The 27,607-nt window shown below is 50.8% G+C and overlaps 1 protein-coding gene across 13 annotated transcripts in view; it reads right to left on the reverse strand.

Moving 5' to 3' along the window:
• The window catches only part of LOC132493385 (forkhead-associated domain-containing protein 1-like), a 202,853-nt gene that overhangs the window by 35,898 nt on the left and 139,348 nt on the right, over window positions 1-27,607 (reverse strand). For 8 of the 13 annotated variants that reach the window (XM_060103857.1, XM_060103849.1, XM_060103858.1 and 5 more), the window contains exons 3-4: window positions 3,644-3,767; window positions 71-201 (exon numbers count right to left, since the gene is read on the reverse strand). In XM_060103857.1, the coding sequence (XP_059959840.1) occupies window positions 71-201; window positions 3,644-3,767 (255 nt within the window). Of the gene's footprint in view, window positions 1-70; window positions 202-3,643; window positions 3,768-12,084; window positions 12,160-15,753; window positions 15,995-16,730; window positions 16,970-18,426; window positions 22,142-27,607 lie in introns of those variants that run through there. The other 5 variants (XM_060103853.1, XM_060103854.1, XM_060103851.1 and 2 more) reach the window with 5 other exon arrangements.

Here is a 27,607-nt window from a genome sequence, read left to right on the forward strand (position 1 = left end):
CACCGTGTGTCATGTGACTCCACTGTGTCTGCTTTTCGCAGCTACAATTTGCTGATGACCCGACACTCACTCTGGATCTGAGGGCTTCGAGCTGGTGATCCTTTTCTTTGTTCTCACTTTTCAGTTGATTCACCTCCTGTTTTAGTTGTTGAACTTGACCATCCTTTACTAACACGTCTCTTTGCAAAGATGACACCATCTCTGTAAAAGAACGAAAACAAAACAAAACAAAAGACTCATGGAAGTCAAAGAGGCAGGAAGGATTATTGGCAACACCGTGGCTGTCAGCCAACGTTTGGACAAGACCTTCCAAGCCTGGGCCACCACCGGTGCCCGCCTAGAACTGGGGAGGCTTTTTCCAAGGGTCCCAGAGCAGGAATGGGAATGAGAGCAAAGTCCACGGAACAGGGTTTGAGGATTCAGTGAGAATGAGGGGCGGTCAGCAGCAGCGAGAGGAGAAGCTTTTAGGGGCCCCTTGTGGGCACAAGCCAGGCAAAGCTGGGAGGAGAGGCCACACCATGAGCCTGGGGAACAGAGGCCCAGCACAGGGCAGGTCCAGGAATTCTTCTCCAGAGGCCAGGAGACGGGCGTGTGCCAGAGGGCACTGCTGGACGCTATTGATGGGGTGGTTGGTTTCATAGTCCTCTGAGTTTGGACCCCTCTCTACCACTTATTAGCTTCGTGGTCTTGGACAAGCTATTTCACCTCCCACTGTCTGTCCCACACAGAGTTATTCTAAGGGTCAAATGAGACGGTATGTCCCAAGAACACAAAGTGGCTAAATTATGTTTGTTCCATGGCGCCTATTATTTTTCTCGGCAGCCAGCTTCCAAAATGGCCCCAATGATTCCTGCCGCCTAGAATTCATGCCCTGTGTAGCCCCTCCCACCCTGAATAGGGCTGCCAGGGGAACCAATATGACACTGTGGAAATGACGGACTGTTTCCTCCCAGGCTGGGTCATAAAAGACACTGTGGCCTCCTCTTTGCTCCCTCTTGAATCACTCACTCTGGGGGAAGCCAACTGCTGTGTTGTGAGGACACTCAAGCAGCCCTAGAGAGAAGCATGTGTGCTGAGGGACTAAGGCCTCCAGCCAATAGCCACATGAGCAGCCATTCTGAAGGGGGATCCTCCGGCTCCCCCCGAGGCTTTAGATGACATGACTTAGGCCCCAGCCGACATCTTGACTGCAACTCATGAGAACTAAGTCACCCCCCGCTCAAATTCCTGAACTAGAGAAACTGGGGGAGATAATAAATATTGGTTGGGGTTTTATCCATTACATTTTGGGGTAACTTGTTATGCAGCAATAGATAACTCCTCCATTACTGTAGCATCATTTTTTTTAACATCTTTATTGGAGTATAATTGCTTTACAATGGTGTGTTAGTTTCTGCTTTATAACCAAGTGAATCAGTTATGCATATACATATCTCCCCATATCTCTTCCCTCTTGCATTGTAGTATCATTTTGAATAAAAGTGGGAAGAAGGGTGCATAAATGCAGTGGTATTGGGTTATCTCCTACGGTTCTTTTCTTGAAAGAACATCAGGCCCAGTTTTAGTGGTAGGTATCAATCAAGAATGTCTATGAAATAAAGCACAAAATGCTCCAGAATTCCATTTTAAAAATGAGCTTTGCCTCCAGGACACAGTTCAGTTACTTGGAAATCCCTTTGGGGCTTGCCACACTTTGAGTGGGTCCAGCCCATCTCAAGCGTTATCCCAACCCAGGTCTGTCCGACTCCCTGATCGGAGAAGGTGGGATCTGAGACAGGCTTGATGCTTGGATGAGGTTTCACTGGCCGACATACGGGAGGAAGGTGAGGACCAGAGAGTTCATCCTTCCATTCCTGGTGCCCACAACAGCACCTAGCCTGGGGGAGGTGCTCAGAAAATATCTGAGGGCATCGCAAGTGAGGGAGGAGCATAAGCAGAGACCTGGGGGCAGCAGGGGGTGGGGGTGGGTGTTATTAAGTTGCAGAGTGAAGCAGAAGAAAAGCACAGATTCATACAGAGATGGTGATTCACGTGTGACTCAATGCTATGTCTGGCTTCTACAGCTGTGGGTATGTTTCCTGCTACGCGCTGGCTGCTTTCAGAGTGATGTGCCCCTCCGAGGCTCACTGCCTCCTCCCTGTCACCTGCTTCTCTCCTTGCCCTCGTCTGTGAGTGGTCCCATCCTCTTCAGGTCTCTAGGCATGTCAGTTCCTGCTTAAAAACCTCCACTGGATTCACAACACCCTTGGAATAAAAACCCAGACCCCCCGACCCTGCCCAGGCCCACAATCCCCTGTTCACTCCATGCAGCCTCTCTTGCCCTTGGCTTGTCCTTGCCCACCTGAAACAGGTCCTCTCTAAAAGAAGGACATAGCGGTGGAGGATACAACATGAACTGGTTACAATCCGCTAGGTCCAAGGGGGCGTAAGATTCGACTTCCAGGGGAACTGGAGCCTCATTACAGGCTCATTGTAATACATGAGCGAAATGACACACCCACCAGCACCAGGACTGTTCCCAGGCTGACCTTAAAGGTCAAAAAGTGGGTGGTGGACCAATTCCTGGAAATCCTCGCCCCTTCCCCAAAATATTAGAGTTGTCCCAATCCTCCCACTCATTAGCCTATAAAATTACCCAGCCCATAAAAACTAACCGCCCCATATTTGGGGGTCTCTAGCCTTCTGAGATGGCCCACACTCTGTCTGTGGAGTGTGTTTCTCTCTAAAGAAATCCACTTCTTACTTTGTCTCTCACTGAATTCTTTCTGCGATGAGACATAAAGAACCTGAGCTTTATTAAGTCCCGAGACCAGATGCGTGATCTCGATTAAAAGATAGTGGGGTCTGACTGGGTTCGAGTCCCAGCCCACGGGTTCAAGTCCCACCTGAGTTCCATGGTTGCACACCCACTAAGCTGGTCCCCCTTGGCCTCCCCCCTTGAAGCGCTGGCCACCACGACACACAGTTTATTTTCTCCACAGCAGCACTGCTCTCTGACGTGGGCTTGTTTATTCATCCCTTTACTTTTATTGTCTGTCACCCCCTCCCGAATCTGTGAGTACAGGAATCTGACTGTCTTGCTTGGCTCTCCCTCCCCGGAGCCTGGAACGGGGCCTGACACCTAGTAGGAGCTCAAGAAACATGTGGAAGCAATGAAGGAATCCAGGGAATCAAAGCTCAGCCACAGCTGTGCGTTGGCTGCCCCTCTGCCAACCCAAGCCCTTTATCAGGGAACCACCTCGGATCAAATTAGAAAATGGTTTCCCTTGGGCCCAAGTGCACTCGGCTGAAATGGGTGAGACCATGGGTGCCTTAAAGGAGTGACCCCATTTTGTCCACGCTCTAGTTTGCACTCACGCTGCTTTGTGGAACCACCCAAGCCACAAGGCGACCTGTGTTCTCCCTGGTGGGGCCAGTGCTCAGGAGACCTTGTAGCCAAGAGATACCATTCTCTCAAATATTTACCAGGCCCTGCCCTCGGAACTGGGTGGCAAGAAACCTCCACTGAGGGACAACTCTAATGCACCGACACGGGTGATCCCTGAGGCTGCACCCAGGTCACGGGCACAGGTGTGCTGGTTGACTTGTGATGTCTGCAGGGGGAGGGCAGAAGCTCTGGGGCCTGAATGCACAAGGGTCTCACCTGACGTGATGGCGGTCTCCCTCCTTAAGTTCTCGGCATCGTGCTTCAGGGAGGTGATTTCTAAGTTTCTCTCAGACAGGGTCTGGCACAGCACCTGGTTGTAGCCTTGCTGTAGGGCACTGATCTGTGGAAGGAGGCAACACACAGTCAGAGGGGGCCAGCCAGGCCTGCAGGACACGCCGGTACTTCTCCAACATTGGGCAGAGTCGGGTTGATCTTGGATCGGGGTGTTGGGGAAACCAAGGTTTTCCGTTGTCACTAGTGGAAGGGGCAGGAGGGGGCCTGTTCCTTCAGTGACCACCATGTCATCGGTCCTCGAGACACGGACCTTATCTTTGTGGCCATCCAGGGGCTCCGGTGCTGCTGTCTTCCTATGACCTGTGGGTTTTCAGCCATAAATAGACCAGCTGTTGGTTCCAGATCATCCAGCACTGACTGGATGCACAGCAAAGTTCAAGAGCCGGGAGCAGGTTATGAAATGAATTCCCTCTAATGAGAATAGAGGGTAGTTTATACCTCACAGAACACTCCAGAGTTTACAAAGCCCGTTCACACATGCTACACTGATACTCGTCATAGCATTGCCGAAGGCTGACGTTCTCATTAATGTGCCCATTTTGCAAGGGAGCCAGGTTGAGACTCAGAGAGGCGAGGCCCCCTGCTCGGGATCACGTGGTTGGTCAGACGTGGAGTCTGATTCAAACCCAGTCTTTAGTTGCCTGGTTCCTCCTTCCCAGGTGGCTCTAGGAATGAGCGTGAGAAGTTGGAGGCTGTAAAGCATGGCATGGACTCGGGAGCCGGACTGTGGCCTTCAAGTCCTGCCTCTGCCAGTTAAGGGGCTTTGTGAACACTAGGAGGACACCATATTCTGTTTCCTTTTGTTCAGTCTGCACGCGGGGTGATGGTAGTCCCAACCTGATAGGATTGTTAGAAGTATTTTAATAAGTTTAACATGTGTACAGGTGCTCAGATCATGCCTGGCACACGGCACAGGGGGATGAGCTGTGACGGTCCTCTCCTCTGACTACCCACGGGGTGTTTTTTAGTTTTGTTTTGGGGTTTTTGTGTGGTTTTTTTGCGGTACGCGGGCCTCTCACAGTTGTGGCCTCTCCCATTGCAGAGCACAGGCTCCGGACGCGCAGGCTCAGCGGCCATGGCTCACGGGCAGAGCCGCTCCGCGGCATGTGGGATCTTCCCGGACCGGGGCCCGAACCCGTGTCCCCTGCATCGGCAGGCGGACTCTCAACCACTGCGCCACCAGGGACGCCCCTATCCATTCATCTCTTGATGACACTTAGGTTGCTTCCATATCTTGGTAATTGTAAATAATGATGCTCTGAACATTGGGGTGCATGTATCTTTTCAAATACATGTTTTTGAAAACACGTGTTTTTGTTTTTTTCGGATTTATACCCAGGAGTTGAGTTTCGAGGTCATATGGTAGTTCTATTTTTAGTTTTCTGAGAACCCTCCATACTGTTTTCCACAGTGGCTGTGCCAGTTTACATTCCTACCAACACTGTACCAGGGTTCCATTTTCTCTAAAACTTGTAAATTTTCTTCCTAGGGGTAATTGAGATGGTAGTTCAATAATAACATAAGATCAGGTGAAGTCTAAAGAAATTTTAGAAAACCTGGATAAAGTAAGACAACATCTGTTCGCTGGCATCTGAATGTTAGAGAGACACCAAGACATGTGGGCCAAGTTCTGGAGAGAAGGGAAACACAGACGCAAGCTTGACATTTGGTGCAGCTTTCCTCCTTGGGGCATTTGCTGATTCAAATCTTACAGCCTAGGAGCTGAAAAGCCAAGGAGTTCCAAAGACTCTAACCACAGAAGCTGCTGGCATCCCTTGACTTGTAGGTGCAGCACTCTAGTCCTGCCTCTGTGGTCCCTGCCTCCACCTCTTCTTTGTATATAATCTCCTCCTGTCTCTCACTTATAAGTACACTTACAGATGGCACTTAGGGCGAGGATAGTCTCACCTCAAAATCCTTAGATCCGCAAAACTTTACCTTGTAAGGTAACATTCTCAGGTCCCAGGGATTAGAGCCTGAGATCTTTGGGGCCACCAGTCAGCCCACTGTAAGTCCTAAACGTCTTCTCTCCTGAGGAAGGTCTAGGCTGGGCAGAAACCCCGACAGACATCTACCAGAGGCCAGATTGAGAGCCCTTTTAGAAGGTCATTTCTCAGCTCATTTGGAACCTTGCTATTGCCCTTTTTTTTTTTTTCTTTTCTTTTCGGTACGTGGGTCTCTCACTGTTGCGGCCTCTACCGCTGCGGAGCACAGGCTCTGGACGCACAGGCTCAGCAGCCATGGCTCACGGGCCCAGCCGCTCAGTGGCATGTGGGATCCTCCCGGACCGGAGCACGAACCCGTGTCCCCTGCACTGGCAGGCAGACTCTCAACCACCGCCACCAAGGAAGCCCGGCCCTTTCTTTTTTCCTCCTGTTTGTCCTCAACAGGGGGAAGCATTAAGAGTAAATGAGGGGCTTCCCTGGTGGTGCAGTGGTTAAGAATCCGCCTGCCAATGCAGGGGACACAGGCTCGAGCCCTGGTCCAGGAAGATCCCACATGCCGCGGAGCAACTAAGCCCGTGCCCCACAACTACTGAGCCTTCGTTCTTGAGCCTGCGAGCCACAACTACATTAGATATCCTTGACTTATTACACTCTATGCCCATTACTATTTTCACCACCTCACTCGTAATGCTTGAACCTTGGCTATGACCCATTGTCACCTCTGGACAAATAGTTTCTGCTCTATTTTCTGTCTTCTGTCCTTCTGGGCCACTTCTATCTACCATCATTACCCAAAGAACTGACTTTACAGATTCTATATGCCAGTGTGTAAGACTTACAGTGTTTTAAGAAGTATCCCAACTTCATGATGGCGATTTGGAGTCATTACTAAAGCACTCGGGATCATACATATTCTTTTTTTTTTTTTTTTTTCTTTTTGCGGTATGCGGGCCTCTCACTGCTGTGGCCTCTCCCGTTGCGGAGCACAGGCTCCGGATGCGCAGGCCCAGCGGCCATGGCTCACGGGCCCAGCCGCTCCGCGGCATATGGGATCCTCCCAGACCAGGGCACGAACCCGCATCCCCTGCATCGGCAGGCAGACTCTTAACCACTGCGCCACCAGGGAGGCCCCATACATATTCTTTTAAGGTAGTTTTACAGGACAACGCACATTGGTATTTTTCTCCTATTAACAGAGTAGGAAATTGTGGGTTGATGTGCAGTTATTTCGATTAAGAAAGCAAGATATGAACACTGCTTCTTTGCTGGGGTACTTGGCACTGCTCTTTCTCGTGCTGGGACATATTTTGCGCCTTTACAGCCTTGCATCTAGGCGTACTGATCAGACTAATGTTTGGCTTTATTGGATACGTTGACCAGTCTGATTGATATTCTGGTACATACAGGGTACTTGGTCATGGTTGCTCACCTCTGAACCTCAGCTTCATCACCTGCAAAGTTCAACTAATAGCATATCCGCTTTGTGGGGTTTTTAGGGATTTGGCAAGCGTCATAGTGCCTGGTACATGCTAGAGACTCCGGTGATGCAGTAATTACTCAAATGTGCATTTTCAGTGGATCCTTCCCACCTGGACAGGGTGACTTAACATAACAGCCTTGAGGGCTTCCCTGGTGGCGCAGTGGTTGAGAGTCCGCCTGCCGATGCAGGGGACACGGGTTCGTGCCCTGGTCCTGGAAGATCCCACATGCCGCGGAGCGGCTGGGCCTGTGAGCCATGGCCGCTGAGCCTGTGCTCCGCAACGGGAGAAGCCACAACAGTGAGAGGCCCGCGTACCACACAAAAAAACAAAACAAAACATAACAGCCTTGGGAGAGTAAGAGCAGGACAAACAGCAAGGGCAGCGTGGGCCAAGGGAAGGAGGTGAGAACTGACATGCAGGGAGCCCTCTTACTGGTATCACCAGAGGGCCCATAGTGAGCCAGGATGTGGGGAGAGACTGGCCGCTCAGTAAGACCAGGCCAAGAAAGGCCGTGTGAGGGGGCTTAGCTTTTACCTTGTGGTAGAGGCCATCCAAAGGAGAAAGTGGAAGATGGGTAGGTATAGACTTCTCCCTTAGGAATTGTCCTCAGGGTCTGTTTATCTCCTGGCAGGGTGCGTTCAACGAGTTGGCCACTCCAGCACATTCTAGAGAGGACTGGCCAGGTCTGACCTTCTGGAGATACAGCCCTGACCTCCTGGCCACCTCACTGAGGAGAGGGCCCATGGGGGAATCAGCTTCACTCTGCATCTGTCCACCAGTCCTGCACCCTGGACTCCCGGACCACTCACTTGCAAGAGGCACATCCAGCTGCCAGAGGAAGTGACATTTCCTGACTCATCTGGCTAAGAATGAGCAGAGCATCGCTGACCACTCCAGGGGAGTAGATGCCACAGAAGATCAGGATGCGGACAAGCCACAGAAGATCAGAAGGAACAAAGGTCAGTCCACGTGGGAGTTCACATGGGTGCCTCACAGTCCCCAACAGGCCCTCGGGTTTCCCTTCCAGCCCAACACACACTCCACCTGCCCCCAGTCACCTGTGCCACCATCACAGAGCCCCACAGAGCTGCAAACATCCTCAGACACACAAACTCCCTACTTATAAGCAAATGCCTGACTGTGTGCCCAGAACCCTCCTGCTCCAATATACATGCACTACAAACCCCAATAAAACCACAGCCACAGTCTTGAATACAAAATCACACCCCCAACGGCCCCTGATAATCAAACACCTAAATCCTCATACCCCACAAAAATCCACCCAACCCCACATAACCCCTCAATGCAAACACACAAACCCTTCAACAATAGCCAGATATATTCAAACCAAACTCACATACTTCTTAATAGAAGACACAACCCCCCAAATCCAAATAGAACACATACAGTCCGCACACAGCTGTCAACATCCACGGATGTACAATGCCTCAGAAGCTGAGACAAACACAAAATACCATCAGAGAGACACAATGTTTCCAACCTTCTCCTATATACTCCCCCCAGAACACATCATGACCTCACACCCCCGATACAAACATACACCCATCTCCCTCTTGAGATACTATAAACAGCCTCTGTCACATCCCCTGATTATACACACACAGCTAGCAGCCCCAATTTACACTGACAACCCCAATCTCTGCAAATTCCTCCACATCAAAAATACACTCCCTGAACTCTTACCCTACAGGATGAGCATGTGTATAACCCCTGCACTCTGAATACACACAGATCCAACGCACAAAGCATTAAAATGCCTACCCCTGCCTCTTCTCAAATGCCTGCACACATAGCCTCAACACACCCAGAAGCAGCCCACCACCCAGCCACACCATGCTACACCAACCGTACACTCACAAAGGCACTCATGCCCCTCATCTCTCCCCAGATCACACATACACAGTCTCTACACAGCTTTACTATTACCCCAAACCATCCTATGCCCTAAACATACATCCAAGAGTTCCCCACACAGCCCTAACCGATGATAGAGGCAGCTGTACCAGGGGCATCACGGTACCCTGAACGGGCAAATGCCGCTGAGGTAAGTGCCTCCTACGTTGCTGCATTTCTTGCTGCTGTTGCAAATCATCCCTTGACCCCACCCAGGCTGACTGGGACACCCTAAACAGGAAGTGGCAGCATAGGAGTCAGGAAGAGGAAACTCCATTCCAGGCGCTCCCTGTCACCATCCATTGCACCAAAACATCAGATGACCAGCATGAACAAGAAACAGAGACATGTAACTATACCATGGTTGAAAGGCAAATTTTTCTAGAAAATATTTGTCCAAGGGAAGGGGGAGAAGGGTACTCCCCCTAATTGTAGAGCCACGCTGTTACGATTCAAAGAAACGGCAGATACAGTCCAACAGGCGTGGGGCTGCATCCATGTTGTAGCTGGATACGAAAAAGATAATTTTTCGGAAACCCCAAATCTCGCTTGCCAGTAAAGGCACATGGGCCCCGCTGCCCCACTGGCCAGGAACCCAGCAGAGGACCCTTAAGGGATATAGGGACTTCTGGGACCCTTACTGATCTCCACCAAGGGGTGGTGCCATCACACAGCTCCATCCTTCATGAGATGACTAACAGACCTCCCTGTATTGGCAGCTCTGGAGATCGGGGGTCCCTAATGATGTCAACTTGAGACCGCCCAAGCACAAGGTAGAAATTTTTGCTCAGGCGCTGCAGACTCTTCAGGAGACTGGAGTGATGGGTAGCTGTCACCTCTCCGAATCCTCTACCCTGACCTCTGCCAACGCCTCTGCCTTAGGGACCTGGCAGATCCCTGGAGCGTGGCCCTCCTCTGGGACACTTGCCCATATACTTCTCTAATTTTCCTTGGGACACACATAAACAAATTTTCTTATGGCTCTCATTGACAACGGGAGCTCAAATTACAGTGTCTCCTGGGAACCCCTCCAATTATAAGCAAGGGCCACACTTTAGATTACAAGGCATAGTAGTCAGGGGAGTAGAAAGCATTCAACTTCCATTGAATGTCACTATTGAAACAATCTTTATTAAAAATCTTTTAGTGGTGGTAGCCCCTTTGGCCCTACCCTTTCCCGTTACAGCTATGGATGCCTTGATGTACTGCAACGCCATTTGGAACAAACCCAAATTCCTGGCCTTCCTGGTGGAAGCTGAAACTGGGAGCCCATAAGACTGCCACCTAAGACAGTAAATATCTCCCAATAACATGTATGACAGGGGGCTGTGGGATTGCAGCCCATAATTCAGATTTTATGAAAAGAAGAAGTCATTAAACACACCATTTCTCCTTTTCAATTTCCCCATTTGGCTGCTATTAAAGCCTGCTATTAATGAGTGGTGACTTATAATCAACTACTGAAATATAAGTGCTGATCCCCATTATTAAGGCTCCCATTTCCAACATTGTCCAGTTCATTAAGGATATCCAAAGGGCTCCAGGGAATTACTTTGCTGTGACAATCTAGCTATTATGTTCTATTCAGTACCAGTTATTAAGGAGTCCCAGCTGCAGTCTACTTTTACTTCAGAAAGCACCCAGTATGTTTTAACCTGTCTGCCTACTGGCTATCTTAACAGCCCAGCTATTGCCCACAGTCTTTGCTGGCAAGACCTGGTGTCCCCTTGCACCGTCTGGCACTATACTGAGGTTCTAATCCACAGCCCCTCGGGAGACTGGTGCACAAGGCCCTAACATGGTTGGTGACCCATCTATAACATACAGGTGGGCTATTTATTGCCCCACATAAAATTCAAGGGCTGTCCACAACTATTAAATTTCTGGGCATTAACTGATCCTCTAAAAGCCAGGAAATTCCTTTTGCAGCTAAACCTCAGCTGTTAACTATTCAGCCCCCCAACACACTATAGCAAGCCCAACACATCTTACTTAGGTCTCTCCACACTTTGGAGGCAACGAATACCACACTTGTCCATCATTCTTAGACCCATTTATGCAGCCATGTACAAACTCTCCATAGTTTACTGGCCAAGAGCTAAACAATAAGCTTTATAGCAGGCACAAAGCTCCATTAGTCAAGCCCTCCCACTGGTTCCCCCTGGCTGCTCCTTCTGGGCTGAGAATGGACTATGTGTCCCGGAGCCTTTGGACTAACACAGTTCCTCCTAGCTGCCTGTGGGCTTCTGCACCAGACGGCTGCTCTCTACACCACTACACCCCCTCAGAACCGATTTGGGAACTGGTTCGTTGGTTTTGGTCTTGGTTTTGTGTGCACTGATGCCAGAATTTGTTTGCGTCTTTTGCGTTTGGGTGTACAAAATGGGAAATACTCCATCAACCCTGAAGGAGAGCCCTTTGGGTGGGGCCTATAGTAGATAAATGGGTGTAACATAGCCCTGAGCCTATGACTAAGAAAGACATGTATACTACTGTAATAGGGTGTGGACCCAAAATATAGGATCACAAGGGCGGTAGCCCCTAAATGGCTCACTCAATTTTTATAGGATCTCGCAGTTAGAAGTGTTTTGCAAAACAGCAAGCTGCACCGGCAGTTGTTCCACCTGCCCACCCTCCCCCCATGCCGCCATCATACTCCCCACCTCCTGTTTCCCCTACCCACGGGGATCAAATAGAAGTTTCTGTGTTAACCCCCAGAGGACAGGAGCCTGATTTAGTATCACCATCTAAGACTCCACAAGCCACCCAATTTGGACTGGGAGCCACATCCACAGCAGGGCAAGTTCCCTTGTGCGGACATCCTATAAGAGGCCAGGGGACTCCCTTGGACTTGAGGCTTCCGATTCTAATTTCCCCACAGGAGCCCCGGGGAACTTTGACAGTGGGGAACGAGTTGATTGACTCTCCAATAGATACCACTCCCCAAACCCTCCCTGTTTATCTTAAGAGGCTTGTAAATATTAAACAAAAGGGAAACAAAGTCATCCTAGGAAAAACTTGCCTGTATCTTTGAGATGCAAATGTCCTTTCTGGTCTTCTCAGGAACTCTCATCTCTGCCATCTTTCTAAAATGCACCTTTTTGAAAGAGGGTAAAGTAATTTAGAAACTGACTTATCAAGGATAAATAAAAAACCTAAGTGTCTTTTCTGTAAAAATTCAGCCATCTAGACAAGTGAGTTGGATTTGTTCCATCTGCCAGAAACCTAATTTGAATCCAACCTCTTTTTGTAAACTGATGGGCTTCACATGGCTGTACCTGACTCAGTGCTGAAATTCTGAAATGACAACCATGACGTCTCTGTATGTTTGTGTCCTTGTATGTGTCTTTGTCTTTGGGTAACATTGCTGAGGTTGATTTGTGGATGAGCTCTATTTAATTGGCTTAAAGAAAAGTAAGCACTTACACACCAAACTATTCTAAATACAAGAGAAACTGAGCTACATGAGCTTCAGGTTCATGTGAACTGGGAAATATTCAGTATTAATTAAGACCTGGTATTAACGTTCGTTTGTTGATCTAATTAATATAGACATGCTGTTAGAGTCATCAACATTAAGTATAATACTTTTAGTGTGCCTAGGTTTAATATAAGCTAAATAAAATCTTGTTATATCTGTTGCAAATTTGTCAGTAAGGAAATAACTTGATGTGAAGAAACTTTTAAGGAAAGAAAATGCAAATGAGGTAAGAGCTTTAGGTGAACTTTTTAAAATACTTATCTTTTAGGAAGGTCTATCTAAAATTAATCTCTCCAGATATTTGACCACTTGAAAGTCAGAATTGTGCTAAAGTAAGTGACAGAAGGTTTATGGAAAGTGGACCCTGAAAAAAACAGTTCTGTACGTGGTCAGGACTAAGTTTAAAATAAGTTTAATTGAGTAAATACATTTTAAAAGTAAGCTGGTGCACAACTTGAATTTCGCTTTTCTCTCTGTTAAGAAGACAAGGTTTCTTAAGATTTTGGACTGCCTTTGATACCAGATTTTAAGTTTTTCTACCTTTTAAGAGATCTGTTCTGTACTTGCCTTTGAAATCTTTTATTGTTACTTTGGCTAAGTGAATAACTATTGTTTCACAGTGACATGGGATCCTATCTGACTGTTTTAAACCCTTTTCTTATTTTTTTGACAAAACTTCCCAAATCAAATTATAATGAAGTTCCTTTGACCTCTAGCTAACTTTGGGGTGCTTCAAAGGGCCCCTGAAACACCCCAAAGAGAGATATTAACTAATTAGGTTGAATGACACGGGAAGTGTTGTCAAATAAGCAATAAATCTTCTTAGGTTCTATTGTATGCCAAATGACACAGGTATTCTACAGATTATATGGAGTTCCTAAAATTTGCTATGTCCTGGTAAAATGTTACCAGTCAGAATTCTCTTTATTAGCTGAAAGTGTTGCATGTCACCGCAGTAACCACGTTACTTTCTCAATTGCACTGTAATCAGATTTACACGTGCCTTCTTAAGTCTTTCACCATTGTACACAGTCATGGTTTCACTCTGATGCCTTTGCAAAAATGCTTCCTCTTCAAGAAGGTTTATAGAAAGGACCTTTGCATAAATACAAGTTTCTGATTTTCAAACCATAAAGGTGAACTGGGTAAGAACTTGAAGAATTCTAATGGGAAACCTGATGGCTTCATAAAGCTGTTAACAAAAACGATTAGTTGCACATGCCTGGGTAAAAGGGTTATAATTATGGTTATAATTTTGGTTATAATTATGGTTATAATTTTTATGGTTTCTATCTGAAAAATGACTGTTTTCAATCTGTGTTTTCCAGGTGTAAGCAAAACGCTCCCGTTAAACTCATTATGATTTACAGTCATTTGTTAAATTATACCCTTGTAAGCAGAATTGAAACATTTATCTTTTTCTCTCTACCTGGGTGATCCTGCCAGTAGCAAATGCTTGTCTCAAAGATTAAGCCATGCACGTCTAAGTACGCACAGCTGGTACACTGAAACAGCGGATGGCTCACTAAATCAGTTATGGTACCTCTGGTCGCTATTGCAATTGGATTACAAGTAGTTATACTGATCATTGTTCTTTGTTTCCAGATTGTTTGCTCTTTGTGTCTCCCTGCTGGACTGTGTCTTTGTTAACGTTACTAGCTGCATTACTTATATCCTGTCTACTTTATAAGATTGGTGTCTCTTACAGTACCCAGTATGGAACCAGGCCTCCAACAATACTTCAATGGCTAAACATCTTGAGGAAATAGACCACATTTATAACATGAAATAATTGTAATAGTGTGATTCTAGGTACAGGAAGAAGCAACAAGGGAAAATGTCTCCTGGATCATAATTAGATAGAGGATCCAGAAGATCTTTAATTATCAGTAGGGCGTAATCCAAAAACTAGCACCTGGAGTGGCGTATCGAGAATTCTCCCCTGACATGGGATGAGTCTCCCAGCGCCGTGGGACAAAATTTGATCCTGAAATGTCTCCCAAATATGGGTCAAAATCCTGACCAAGAGGAGAGGATCTGAGAAATGGAATATTTCCTGACACATCAGTCATTAGCGACTGCAGCCCCCCAACGTGAGCCGGTGAGCCCTGACGAAACTCAGGGTATGAGAATATAGGATACAGGCCCCGGAGAGCTGAGGCACATATCAAATGAATAAGTTCAGTGAGCCCAGACTCTGGCATCTTCCCGTCCATGGAAAAGTGCTGAATTCCTTAACTGGAGCTGCTGCCTCCCAGGCTTGAAGCCCTCAAAATCCCCATCAAAGAGATCGTAACTCTCAACTTTTAGGCTGAGAATATTCTTTCAAGGCTACAGGTGTAAAGGAGACACTTTCCAGAGAGGAACAAAAAAACCAAAAACCCAACGTTTGGAACACTGGCAGCAATGGTGGACGCTCCCAGAAAGATCCACCTGATGACGCAATAGAAGGGCCGTCACCCCCTTTCATCCACAAGACTGTGGGATGGACATTGACAGTAGGAACTGTAACAGGGAAGAGCCAAAGCGGACTCCACATGGGATCTGTTCCTTTTACTCTAACCCTTGCCTTCTGCTGCTTTTGTTCACTAAAAGGATACTGTCTGTTCCTGTACATAATGGCCTGCCTCGGGGAACCCTGTCCCTCTGTCTGAATGTTAGACCAAAGTGCCTTTGTTCAGGGAAACATATGGACTCCGTCCACCTGTGGATGGCTACAATTAAGAAGAAATTAACACATCTCCTCCCCGAGGCTGGCCATTCCAGGGGCTATTCGCAAAACTTATGGCCTTCTTACTTTACCTCCTCATCTCCTCCCCATCTCTGTATTATAAAAGAAACTGGCACCCAAACCCCGATAAGATGGTTATTTTGAGACTTTACTCCGCCATCTTCTCGGTCTGCTGGCTTTCTGAATAAACTCATATTCCTTGCCTCAACACCTCATCTCCGATTTACGGCCTGTCGTGCGGCAAGCAGAGCAAGCTTGGACTTGGTAACATCTTTACTCAGGACACGGTGTCACAAAGTGGGACACTGTTTTCTGTTTGTTTTGTTTTTGTTTTGGGCCGCGCCATGTGGCTCGTGGGATCTTAGCTCCTCGACCAGAGATCCAACCCGTGCTCCCTGCAGTGGAAGCTCGGAGTCCTAACCAATGGACTACCAGGGAATCCCCATGGGACACTGTTACCTGGCAGTCACGGCCCTCACCTTTGTGAGACAGAGGGAGTAGTGTAGCAGGATTGAGAACGTTGTGACGTTTAAAGATGAGGTGGTGAAAGCAGGATTTCACAGGAAGTTCATCTAGGGATACTTGCAGAGAAATGTTGTCAATTCAGCGTTAAGAAGACTGTGGACAAGGTGTGGAGTTTGCAAATAAACTTCATTTTCTGGAGTCAAATCTGCCAAGGCTTCCACTAAATTTGCAGTTGTGGCTATAACCTTAAGACAACTGAGACAGGCAAAAGCAACTGAATCAAGTTGTATGCTATAACAGGCAATAGGCCTATGTTTACTACCATGCTCACACAGTTCTGCGCGGCCTGATTATGCCTTTCATGCACAAATAAAGGAAAAGGTTTTGAATACCCTAAAGTTAATCTATTAAGTAGAAATCTCTTTTCGAACTTAAAAGGGCTAATATACTTTGCCTCCAGTGAAGATCTCACCTTAAAGTATCTGGATCGGGCTTCCCTAGTGGCGCAGTGGTTGACAGTTCACCTGCCGATGCAGGGGACACGGGTTCGTGCCCCAGTCCGGGAAGATCCCACATACCGCAGAGCGGCTGGGCCCGTGAGCCATGGCCGCTGAGCCTGCGTGTCCGGAGCCTGTGCTCCGCAACGGGAGAGGCCACAACAGTGAGAGGCCCGCGTACCGCAAAAAAAGAAACAAACAAAAAAAAAACCAAAAAAAAACAAAAATCTAGGTTGATGGATAAAGACGTGAAAGGAAGGGACTGTCATGTTCAACCTCGGTGCCGTGAATCAAAACAACAGTTTATAAACTGCCTAAAGAGGCACACGCCAATTGTGTTGCCACTGTGGGAGGTGGAAGGAACTTCCGGTTCTTGCCTACCTGCCAGAGCCCTCGTGGAATGTCCCCCCAGCGCACGCCACCCCGACCCCGACCCACGTGCCCTCTGCCCCTCCCCCACCGCAGAACGGTTCAGCCCGCATTTTCCTGTTTACCTTCAAACGTGTCCCTCGTTGACTTGGATCCCGAGCGTTTGCTGAAGCAGGTCGCTCTCTGGCTCCTGGTCTTGACTTTTCTCATTGAGGCTACCAGGCAGCAGTAGTCCGTGCCCAAGCCTGCAGGATGGCTTCAATAGGAGGTAAGCCTATAGGCTGGGGGTGTGTTCTCAGAGACCCTGCCATCCTCACATCCTTCAGGTTCACACGTTACACTTAACTGTGGGCACATAGTTGGACTGAAATAGAGGGAGAAGAGAGCACTGGACGCACAAGGACATTTCACCTGGGGAGACTGGGGAGCCTGAAGAAACCTGAGACTGCCCTGGGGAGGAGGGGTCGTTGCAGGTGGATCAAGAAGAATTGCCCTGGCTATGGAGAAAGGATGGCAGCAGACAGTCTGATTCTTTCTAGAAGGGAGACAAGCCACTTTGAAACGTGTGTGTAAGGATGTGTGTGATGTCCTGGTGGTGACACAGGGAGGGTCATGAGGAAAGCCTAGAGCTGTATTGTGTTCCTGAGGCACCTGAAGCTTGCCTCACCGTATCTTTCAAAGGGATTTGAACAGGAGCATACTGTATCTCAGGGGGCCGTGGGGAGAGATGGTCTTGGTGAGAAAACTATTCAATGGGGCTGTGTGTGGCCACACCTGCAGTGAAGTGTCCTCTCCGAGAGCTAGGCAGGGGGTTACTCTAACTGCCGCAGCCCACACCTCGTCCACTCCTCCCAGCCCAGAGCTCACTTGTCAGTTCAGGTAACTGTTGCCTTGGATTCAACAGGGGATGGGCAACCGTTACGTGTAACTTCAGCCAAGCGAGGGCTCAGGTTCCTGAGTTGCTCTGAATTGTTCTTCCTTTTGTGGAATGGCAGTACTTCAGACCTACTTCATCTTGTCCAGTATCTCATGGTGGACCCTCAGGCTGCCTTGAGAGGAAGAGTTTGTTCCTATTTCAGGTCACTCCTTCATGGACAGGGAACAGATGTGGAGTGGGGTTGTTTCGGGTGGAATGTCTACGAAGCCTGCTTCCTCTTTTAAAGGGGGAAGGAGTGTAGCCCAGGATCAGGAAGATGATCTTCTGTGTTACTATTAAACGTCCTATGACATCTGTTCTGGTGAGTTAGGTGCACCGTGGTGTGTACCTTGTTCTCCTGAACGGGGATGTGTTTCAGACAACTTGATCGCCATGGCATCTGGCTTATGCCTGCATCTCAGATTGTCTCTCTGTTATTGGGAGCTGGAAGGGGAAGGACCACAGGCAGTCTATACTCCCACGACCAATGTAACATGACAATTCCCTGGCCCTTGTTTAATCCTCTGCAGCCATCACTGGGTGTGAAATGACAGAATCTAAGGGACACGCGCCTACTTCTCAGACCACGCCAAGCCCCTAGGAACAGAACTCCTGACTGATGACAGTGACTCTGGGCACTGGGGAAGGGGTGGCAGGACCTGGCCCATGTTACGTATCTGCTGTGGGTTGTTCGGAGATGCAGGTGCTTTCTGGGCCAGTGTCATGGGTTTGTATCAGGATTCCATTAGAGATATTTTCCAGCATTTTGTTTTGTTTTGTGAGGCTAGGAAAGAAAGAGGGGATTTATACTGAGCATCAGGAAAAGGAGGACTGAGGAGGAGGTGGGGCCCTAATATTTTACACAGTGCCTGTCCACAAAGGGCCTTTGGGGGCCTAGAACTTACCTTGCAGAAGGCCCCACCTGCTAGTACGCCGGCTGAGGGGCATTTCTCACAGAGCGGATGTCCACACAGCTCCAGGTCTTGGGAGACAGCCTGTGAGGCTTAGGTGCCAGGGTGTGCCTTAGGGAGGCTCTCCAAGTGAGTGCTTGCTGAGGCAATTTCTTCTCGGCAGGCAGGGGTCAGGGAGCTTGGTGGATGGGCGTGGGGTCACCAGTGGAATAATTCTCAACTGGAGGTCAGGGCATGAAAATCACTTGAAGACATTTGCACGCTGCAGTTTCCCTTGTCCAAGAGTCTCTCATCTGTGGAGATTTACACTCTGATGCCGCAGAAAGCCTCAGTCCCACTTGCCCATTCTCCTCCTCCATTCACTCCTTTCCTTTGTCTCAACAGCATCTGCACTGCTGGCAACGGATGTCCCCATGAACCCCGGTGCCTCCTTGTCTACTTTCATGGCAGCGTCCTTTCCTCCACCCATTCCTGGCGCCCAGCACTGGCCCCCCTGGGAGCAGCACCTGCCACCTCTCATCGCCCCCGCATTCCCTCCTGGCAGCGGCCTGCTGCTGCCGGCGTTCCCCAGGACGCCTTTGGTGGCTAATGGTGGCCGTGGCCCCAGTGCCCCTGGGGCTTGCAACTTCACTGTCCGAGTCAGGTCACAAGGGAGGCCAGTGCAGGCCCCCCAGACTCCGACCTTTATCGTTCCCCAGGGCCCCCTCAACTGGAGCGCTCCAGGGGCCCTCAGCGGGAGTGCTGCATGTCCTGCACCCATATTCTTAGCCACCCCTGCGATGGAGACCATTGTGACTGCTCCAGCTGTTGGGGTTACTCAGGCTGGCAAGGGAGGCTGGACCCCAGGCTCTCCTCCTCAAGCTCCACCACCAGCTGCCCAGATGGCCCCTAACATTCGCCCGGTGAACTCTGGGCCATGGCCACACGGCACTTCCAGGGAGGGCAGCCTGGACACCAAGCAGCCCTACGCCTCGCAGGAGGACGGCTCTGACCCCCAGAGCGTGGGCAGTCACTTCCGACGGTGGCAGCGCCTCAAGCCACTGGCCCGGAGACACCTTCCCCAGAGTCCTGATGCGGAAGCTCTTTCCTGCTTTCTCATGTGAGTGAACGCTCAGGGGGTCATGAGCTTATCGGAGCTCTTAGATAAAGAGGAACTGGGGATGGACTCGCAGGTTAGGTTTCTAGGGATACTGGAAGCGAGGTGTGAGGGTGATGTCCACGCCATGAGAAGGCACATTGTCGGTCATACGGGCGAGCCTGCCAGTCCATGACATCATGACTGAAATGTGCCTTATCTCAACGGACCCCACCCCTCTGTGAGTCTAGCCAGCTCGCTCTTCCATGATTCTCCTGGTAATATGGCCTGAAGACTTGCAGTCAGAGAGGGTCATGGTGTACGTTGAGGAGCCAAGGAGTGGATGCCACACTCTCCTGTGCTGACGTCTCCTTTCATACAGCACTTGAGTGTACGTGGCCGGGGGAGGTCACTTCGGAGAAGGGGGAGGAGCGCGGGGCCCAGGAGAGCGCTTCATGCACGCCTCGACTTTGTTGATGTGGAGAATTCCACTAGGAACAGGGTGATGGTAGAGCTCTCCTAAGGGCATGGGCTCTCTCCCACTAGAGTTGTGAGCATGGCAGGCATTTCCATCCTAAACCTCCGGTCCCTCGTAAAAAGGGGACAATCACACTTCATTCAGAGGACCATGCAGAAGACTCCTTGGGCTAATCTATGAAGTGTGAGCAGATTGCCTGGCACATGCCACGCCTCATTGATGATGGTGATTTTTATTATGAAAAGGCAGCCTTGAAGAGGAAAAGAGCTCCCCAAGGCACAGTGTCCCAGCTCTAGCCTGGGAGTGGATGGTCATCCTCGAGGGAGTGTGAGGTGGTGACAGCCGTAGCCGGGAAGGCTTGTCTCTGCTCTCCCGGACACCTGCCTCTCACTCTCCTGTTGCTCAGTCATGCTGTGTTGAGTGATGTGTGGTCCACATTGGTGGGTGGGGTCAGGCAGGTGGGGGCTGGGCTGGGCACAGAGACTGACCCCGAGTGCTTACAGCCCAGCGCTTCAATCCCTGGCCCGCCTGAAGCCCACCATGACACTGGAGGAGGGACTGTGCAGGGCCGTGCAGGAATGGCAGCACATTAGCAACTCTGACCGGATGATCTACTACGAGATGGCGCAAAAGTGAGTCAGCGTCCTGGGCCCAGGGGCTGCGTGGAGGGTGAGGCGAGTGGGTGAGGGCAGGGTCTGGCCGTGGGGGTGCTCATCAGAGAGGACAAAGGAGAAGGGCTGTCGCTCGGAACGGGGGGCCCGCAGCCCAGAGGCCCTACAGTCCTCCAGAAACCCCTCCCTCACCTTGAGAGTCTGGGTCTTCTGTCCTTCCTCCACCACGAGCTCTGCCCTCCCCTGAGTTTGACCTACCCTTGCCCTCACATGAAGGTCTCAGGACGGGGCAGGGTGAAGCTGTGAGTCCAGTAGGGGTCCAACTCCGGCCATATGGGCTGGGCCGGGGAAAGAGCTCCACCCGCCAGCCTGCTGATTCCTTAGTGGTGGCTGGCTGGCGGCCACTGACATAGATTTGGGACCCCCTCTCCTCACAAAAAGTGGCCTGAGTGGGTACCCTGGCATCCCTGAAGAGGCTGGGGAAGCCAGCTGTCATCAGCCCAAGGGTCTCTGGCCCTTCCAGTGTTTGCTCCACGGTAATCCCCTTGGTTTAAGAAACAAAACCAAACAAACAAGCACCTCTCAGAGGAAAGGAAGGCCTGTCCTCTAAGCTCAGCATCCACATCGTCCAGCCTCTCCTGAGCCCTGTCTCCAGGTCTACGTTCCAGAACTCTCAGTCCCAACCCAGGGTCCTGGATTTGGGCAAGGACCCCTGTGGGGAACACATGCCTGTTCCAGCCTCTGGCTGTCAGCCCTTCATGTGGCTCTGGATGGGGGGCATGAGGAGGGTGCCCCCTGGGTCAGCCACGTGTCCCGTTGACCTGGTTCAATGCAGCGACCTGGCTCTATGCTGTTGAATGCTCTCCAGTGCTGGTGAGGCAGGAAAGGTCCCAGATCTTGTATCAGTTCCAGGAGCAGCTCTCTGCTGTGGACAGCACCTCACAGGGCCTTGACAGCCCCAAGGCACATCCTCTCCCAATCCCTCATTCTTGGCTGCCTTTGTTGGGCTCCAGAACCCAGGCCATTTTCTCAGGGTGGCCTGTGCCTCCGTCACCCCCCAGGTTCACGGAATTTGAGGCCGAGGAGGAGATGCAGGTTCAGCAGTTGCAGTGGATGCAGTGCGTGCAGGGCCTGCCTCCTCCAGCCCCACCGAAGCTGGATCCTCGGGGGCCCCCAGCCCCGAAAGTGGGCCTTCAGCCAGCCACCCAGGTTCCCACTGGAGTTGAACGCACAGGTAACAGGGGCCCAGGGTTGGCCACTGTTCCCATGTGGATCATCTTCCTTCAAGACAGGGGCATTGGTCTTTCAAGCAAAACAGCCACCGAGGCGGGGGGTGGGGGGGTGGGGTCTCAGATGCCCTTTGTCACTACGGGGTATTGACTTGGTCAATTTTGTAACTTCTCTCACGCCTCCCTGTCAAAGACCTGCACACAAAGTCTGCCTAAGAAGTGGGCTTGATGGGGACACCCCTGGAAAATTGGAGGTTCCCCACTTCCTTACATGTGACTCTTAGATGCCCCCTTACCTCCCCCCTCCAACTGTGCATGAAGCTTCAGGTGGTCCTGACCCCCCCACACCCACATCAATGTCCCCCAACAATGCCCTCACCAGCGTGCGCTCGGTGGTCAGGAGGTGGACCGGGAGCCCCTCACCTTCCTCCCCTTCCTCCTGCTCTGCCTCAGCCTGTGCTCCCAGGATGTCCGGCCCCAGCGCCCAGCCCTCCCGCCCGAAGCCACACAGGTCCCAGCGACCCCCGGAGCCCAAGGCACCCGAGGAGATTCCACCTGAGGCTGTGAGGGAGTATGTGGACATCATGGAGGCGCTGGTGGGGCCCGTCCACTCAGCCACAGGCGACTCAGATGCAGAATGGGGAGAGGACGGAAATGAGCTGCAGCAGGAAGAGGACGGCACCTACTCGGACCCGGATCTCTTAAGCTACATCGACAAGCTGTGTTCCCAGGAGGACTTTGTCACCAAAGTAGGCTAGGCCTGGAGACTGGGGTCTGCAAGATGCCAGGGCATGGAACTCTCAGCACCCAAGATCTGGGTTCTGCTCAGGCCGTTGGGACTTAAGCTCAGCTCCTTGTTCCTGAGCCTGGTGTTAGGGGAGGTTTACGCAGATGTTTGTGTGTATATGTTTGTGTCTATCTGTGTGTATGCCTTTGTGTCTGTGTTTGTGCCTCTGTATATGTGCTCTTTTGTGTGTGACTGTGTATGTGCATGTTTGCGTGTGTGTGTGTGTGTGTGTGTGCGCGCGCGCTGACCATCCCCGCCTTGTGCAGGAGAGTGGGGTGGGTCTCTGCTTTTCACTTTCCCTCCTGGCCTTCTTGTCTCACAGGCCACTCCTGGCCAAGGATGCTCACAGCCTCTTCTTTCTGTTCTAGGTGGAGGCAGTCATTCACCCTGGATTCCTGGCAGATTTGCTTTCCCCAGACCCACAGCTGGATCTCTTGGCCCTAGAGAAGGAGCTGGAGCAGGAGGAAGGGCTCACCCCCGAAGAAGTGAGTCAGGGGAGGGAGAGGGACACTCAGGGAGCCAGGGGACCCCACGGGAGGGGGACCCCAGGTGATCCAGGGGACAGGGGAACCCAGATGACCCAGGGGAGCCAGAGGAGGGAGGGATCCCCGGTAGAACAGGGGACACAAGGGACACCCAGAAGACCAGGGCACGGAGGGACCCCAGTGAACAGGGGAGAGGTAGGGCCCCAGAACAGGAGGGCCACATAGCGCTGTCCATCCCTCCCCTGCCTGGGACGCCTGGCATGGGGAAGGGCCCGTTCTGGGGTGGGTGCAGTGCAGGGTGAAAGGAAGGAGAGGATGGGGAGCCGGGAGGGGAGGGAAGGTCACAAAGCTGGGAATCAGTTGCAGGAGGATGGCAGGCTACCAGTGTCTGTATTTGGATTCGAGTCCTGGGGTCGCCCGTCCCCTCCTCCCCCCCAGGGCCATTGTCCCACTGCCCAGTGCTCCTCCTCTCACACGTGTGTGTGGAGCCGTCACTGTCCTCCTCCCTCCTACCAGCTGGTGCAGAAACGACTCCTGGCCTAGAAAGAGGACGACGGTGTGCGGGCAGCCCCGAGTCACAGTGCACCCGGAATGGCCTCAAGTCCTTCTGAGTCCGACGCCGGCCAAGGTGCCCAGAGGCACGACCAAGACCCCCATCTAGGGGTCAGTGATGAAGCCTGCCCACCAGAGATTGATTCTGAGGCTCTTCGTAGGCTCATCCAAACAGACACTGCCCTGTGCAGGCCCAAAGTCTTTGTTCCCTCTGGAGGACGTCAGGAGTTCTCTATATTCCGGCCCGTACGGCTCTCCCCTCCCCAGGGTCAAAGGCGCACTGGCCCTCTACTGAGATCCAGGGATGCGTCTGTTCTCAGAAAGGCCTCTCCTCTTCGGGAGGCCCGAGTGCCCAGGGACGGGTCCAGTGAGAACGAGGAGGTGCTCCAAAGCGTCTTCATCATAGACTCTCAGCATATACTGGTGCCTTTCGGGATGTCCCTCAGTCCTGCGCATGTCTCAACCCTGGCTTCCTCTGGAGGTTGGGGGGCCCAGAGTGCTCCCCAGTCCCCCTCCTCTCAGAGAAGAGGCCTCAGCCCAGCTCCACCAGCCGCTCCCAAGTCGAGGAAGCGGGCTCTGTGTGGACGCCCAGCCGCTGCTGAGAAGCTGCCCATCCCCGGGGCTGGCCTCGGCGTCTCTGGGAGGCCAGCCTTGGCTCTGGGGCTGGCTCGCCCCTCACAGCTGAGAAAGAGAAAGCGTGACCCGTTTGACACAAAGAAGCATGGGAAGAGGAGGAAGAAGCACTGCAGCCAGTAGGGAACAGCTGGGCCGGCCCTCCAGGGCGAGGCCCCAGGGCAGCCCCCTGGGGAGCCTAGGGGCTCCTCCTCCTCCCAGTGCTGATCCTGGATGATGCGGGGGAGGGGGGGGAAAGGGAGGGGGGCAGGACCACCAGGGTGCGGAGGGGGAGAGGAATTGTGGGGGGTTAGGGAGGTGGGGGAGGTGGGTGTGGCCAGGTGTGGGTGGGAGCAGGACCTTTGGAGTGATGTATGTAAATTGTGAACAAAGATCGTTTTCGTGGGAAATGCTCTCAGGCCACTGTCATCTTGTTGGTGTTGAGCTGCTCCACAGAGAGCGATCCTGAGAGGAAGGAAGGATGAGGGAGGTCACAGGAGCTCTGGGTCTACAGGTGGCCACACCTTTCCTCCACATAGACAAGGACTCCCCAGGCTGCCCCTGGGAACGCACAGCTCTCACTTTCCCCAGGGACCCCTCATCAGCCCCTTCTCTAACGCCTGCTTGGCTAGGGCCCTTCTGGGGCATCTGTACCGTCTTCTGCATCCCTGAACCTTCTGGGGAGGCAGAGCTGCTCTTGTGCCTTTCAGCCCTCTGGACACTCACCAGTTTCTAGGATGGAGCCTGGAGACGGCCCTTGTCATTATGGAGCTTCTCTCTGCTTTCCTCATGTGGCCAGACGACGGCACTGGGATGACCCTCCGCTCATCCAGGGTTTCCTGTGTGGGTGGCCTGACCAGAGACGAAAAGTCTTGGCCATGGAGACAGGACTGTCTGCCTCATCGTAGCGGGAGCATCCTCTAGTTCCACTGGGATTATTGCAATGTGGAGAGTGGTGGAGGCAGCTACCTCTTAATCCCAATGAGGATGCAACAAGGGGAATGGGTGTGGGGAAATTCGTGGGGCACCCGTTAAAGGTGTGTATAAGGGAAAGGACAGTTGGGCCCCTTTGTGGAACTTGTGGGAGTTCTGTGCAGCAGCATCTCGTTCAACTGAGGGAGGAGGACCCATCTGGCTGTGGCTGTGGGGACTGGCGTTCGGGGCCTACGGGTCCGCAAAGACACCCCAGAACTACTGTCCCTTCCCTTTGCACCCATGGCTGGACATGTGTGTGTACTGGTATCAACACTGGTTTGTATCCCCATAGAAAACAGATCCTCCTAACAAACTATGACCACGTTTCACAAGAACAGCTTGCTCACAGGGCCAGCAGGGGGTGGGAGAGGTGTCTGTGGCCCCAGATCTGAGTGGGAGCTGGGATCCATGCTGAGGAGTGTGGAGGCCTCAGTCACCGTCCTGTGGGTGCCGGCAGAGGCTTCGAATCATCCGAGCAGGGGAAATGACCCCCTCATTAGAGTGAGACGAGCAAACAATGAGGGGCAGGGAGTAGACCCCTGCTATCTCCCGGAAGTGCCTCCCCTCCCAGTCCGCTTAGCCTCCGTCACAGCCTGTGCTGGCCCACCTCTGAAGCCCCTTCCTCCTAAAGCACTGAGATGCTCTGATCTTTTATGGACCTGCCCTGGGCCTCACCACCCCCTTCCCTGCTGGCCAAAGGCTCTTCTCCTGCTTCTGACTTCTGATTCCTTCCCCAGGACCCAGGCAGGTGTTAGGACAACAGAGATTCCCTGAACATGACCCCTACACCACCAGCATGCAAAACTGGGGCCGCAGGCTTCCACAGGTGGCATGACTCTCTGCTGGACCCTGCAAAGAGCTTGGAGAAGAAAGGGGCTCATGTCTCTCCACCTCCACAGAATCTGTAGGTCAGCCTCACAGGTCCCCCTCTGTCCAGGTGGGCAGCACATATGTGCTCCCAGCCCTCCTTGACCCTTTGTGAAAGAAAGTTTTTGCAGCTTAGTAGTCTGATATTAGTCAAGGTGTCTCAGGGCTTGTTCCTTTGGAAGCCCTACAGGAGAATCTGTTTCCTTTCCCTTTCTGTCTTCTAGAGGCTGCCTGCATTCCTTGGAATTAGTCCCTTCTTCCATCTTCAAAGTGCATCACTTTAATCTCTGCTTCCCTCATCACATGGTCTCTCCAACTCTGACTCTCCCTGTGTCCCTCCTATACAGCTCTTTGTGTTTATATATAGCCCACCCAGAAAATTTAGGATAATCTCTTCATCTCAAGATTTTTTACTTAGTCACAGCTGCAAAGTCCATTTTTCCATACAAGGTGACGTTCACATATTGTCATAGGAGGGGTTAAACACGGACGTTTTGGGGGAACCAGAATTTACCCTACTAGAAGAAATCCACAAGAATACCTACCATCAGAATCCACATGAATAACAGACTATGACCAAGTGGAATTTATTCCAGGGATGCAAGCCTTGTTCAATGGTAAAAAATCATCAATGTAATCTACCATATTGAGTCTAAAGAAGAAACACATACTGTCACACCAATTAATACAGAACAGGCATTTAACGAGATTCAACACCCATTCATATTAAAAATGCTCAGAAAACTAGGAATAGAAGGTCACTACCTCAACCTAAGAAAGAACATCTACAAAAAACCTACTTCTAACATCACACGAAATGGTGAAAGAATGAATGCTTTTCCCTGAGTTCAAAAACAAGGTTAGAATGTCCACTCTTATCTTAGTTTTCAACTTAGTACTTTAGATTCTAGTTAGTGTAGTACAGCAAGAAAAGGAAAAAAGAGGCATACATATTAGAAAAGAAGAAATATAACTGTCATTCTTTACAGATGACATAATTGTCTACATAGAAAATTCCAAGGAATGTATAAGTAGACTCATAATAAATTATAATAACTTGCTTTAGCAGGATCTCAGAATATAAAATCAATACATAAACATTAATACACAACATTGATCATATTTCCATATACTAGTAACAAACTGAACGATTGAAAACCAAAATTTAAAACATATTAAATAGGTTCCAGTTCAAGATGGCAACATAGGAAGATCCTGAACCCACCTCCTCCCACAAACACACCAAATCTACAGCTACATATGGAAAAATTTCCTCTGAAGAAAACTAAAAGATAGTGGAGCAACCCTTTCACATCAGGAAAACCAGAGGGAAACCACATCAAAACAGGTAGGAAAGGCTGAGACACAATTTTGCCATAAACCCCATGGTGTGGAGACGCACAATTAGGAAGGAACTCAAAACCTGGAGCTCCTTCCTGAAAGGTGAAGGGTATGGACCCCACATTGGGCACTCCAAATTTTAAGGCTGGCACCTGAGAGATAG

Source organism: Mesoplodon densirostris, chromosome 7 (assembly GCF_025265405.1).
Source record: "Mesoplodon densirostris isolate mMesDen1 chromosome 7, mMesDen1 primary haplotype, whole genome shotgun sequence".
In the NCBI taxonomy this organism is placed as follows: Eukaryota; Metazoa; Chordata; class Mammalia; order Artiodactyla; family Ziphiidae; genus Mesoplodon; species Mesoplodon densirostris.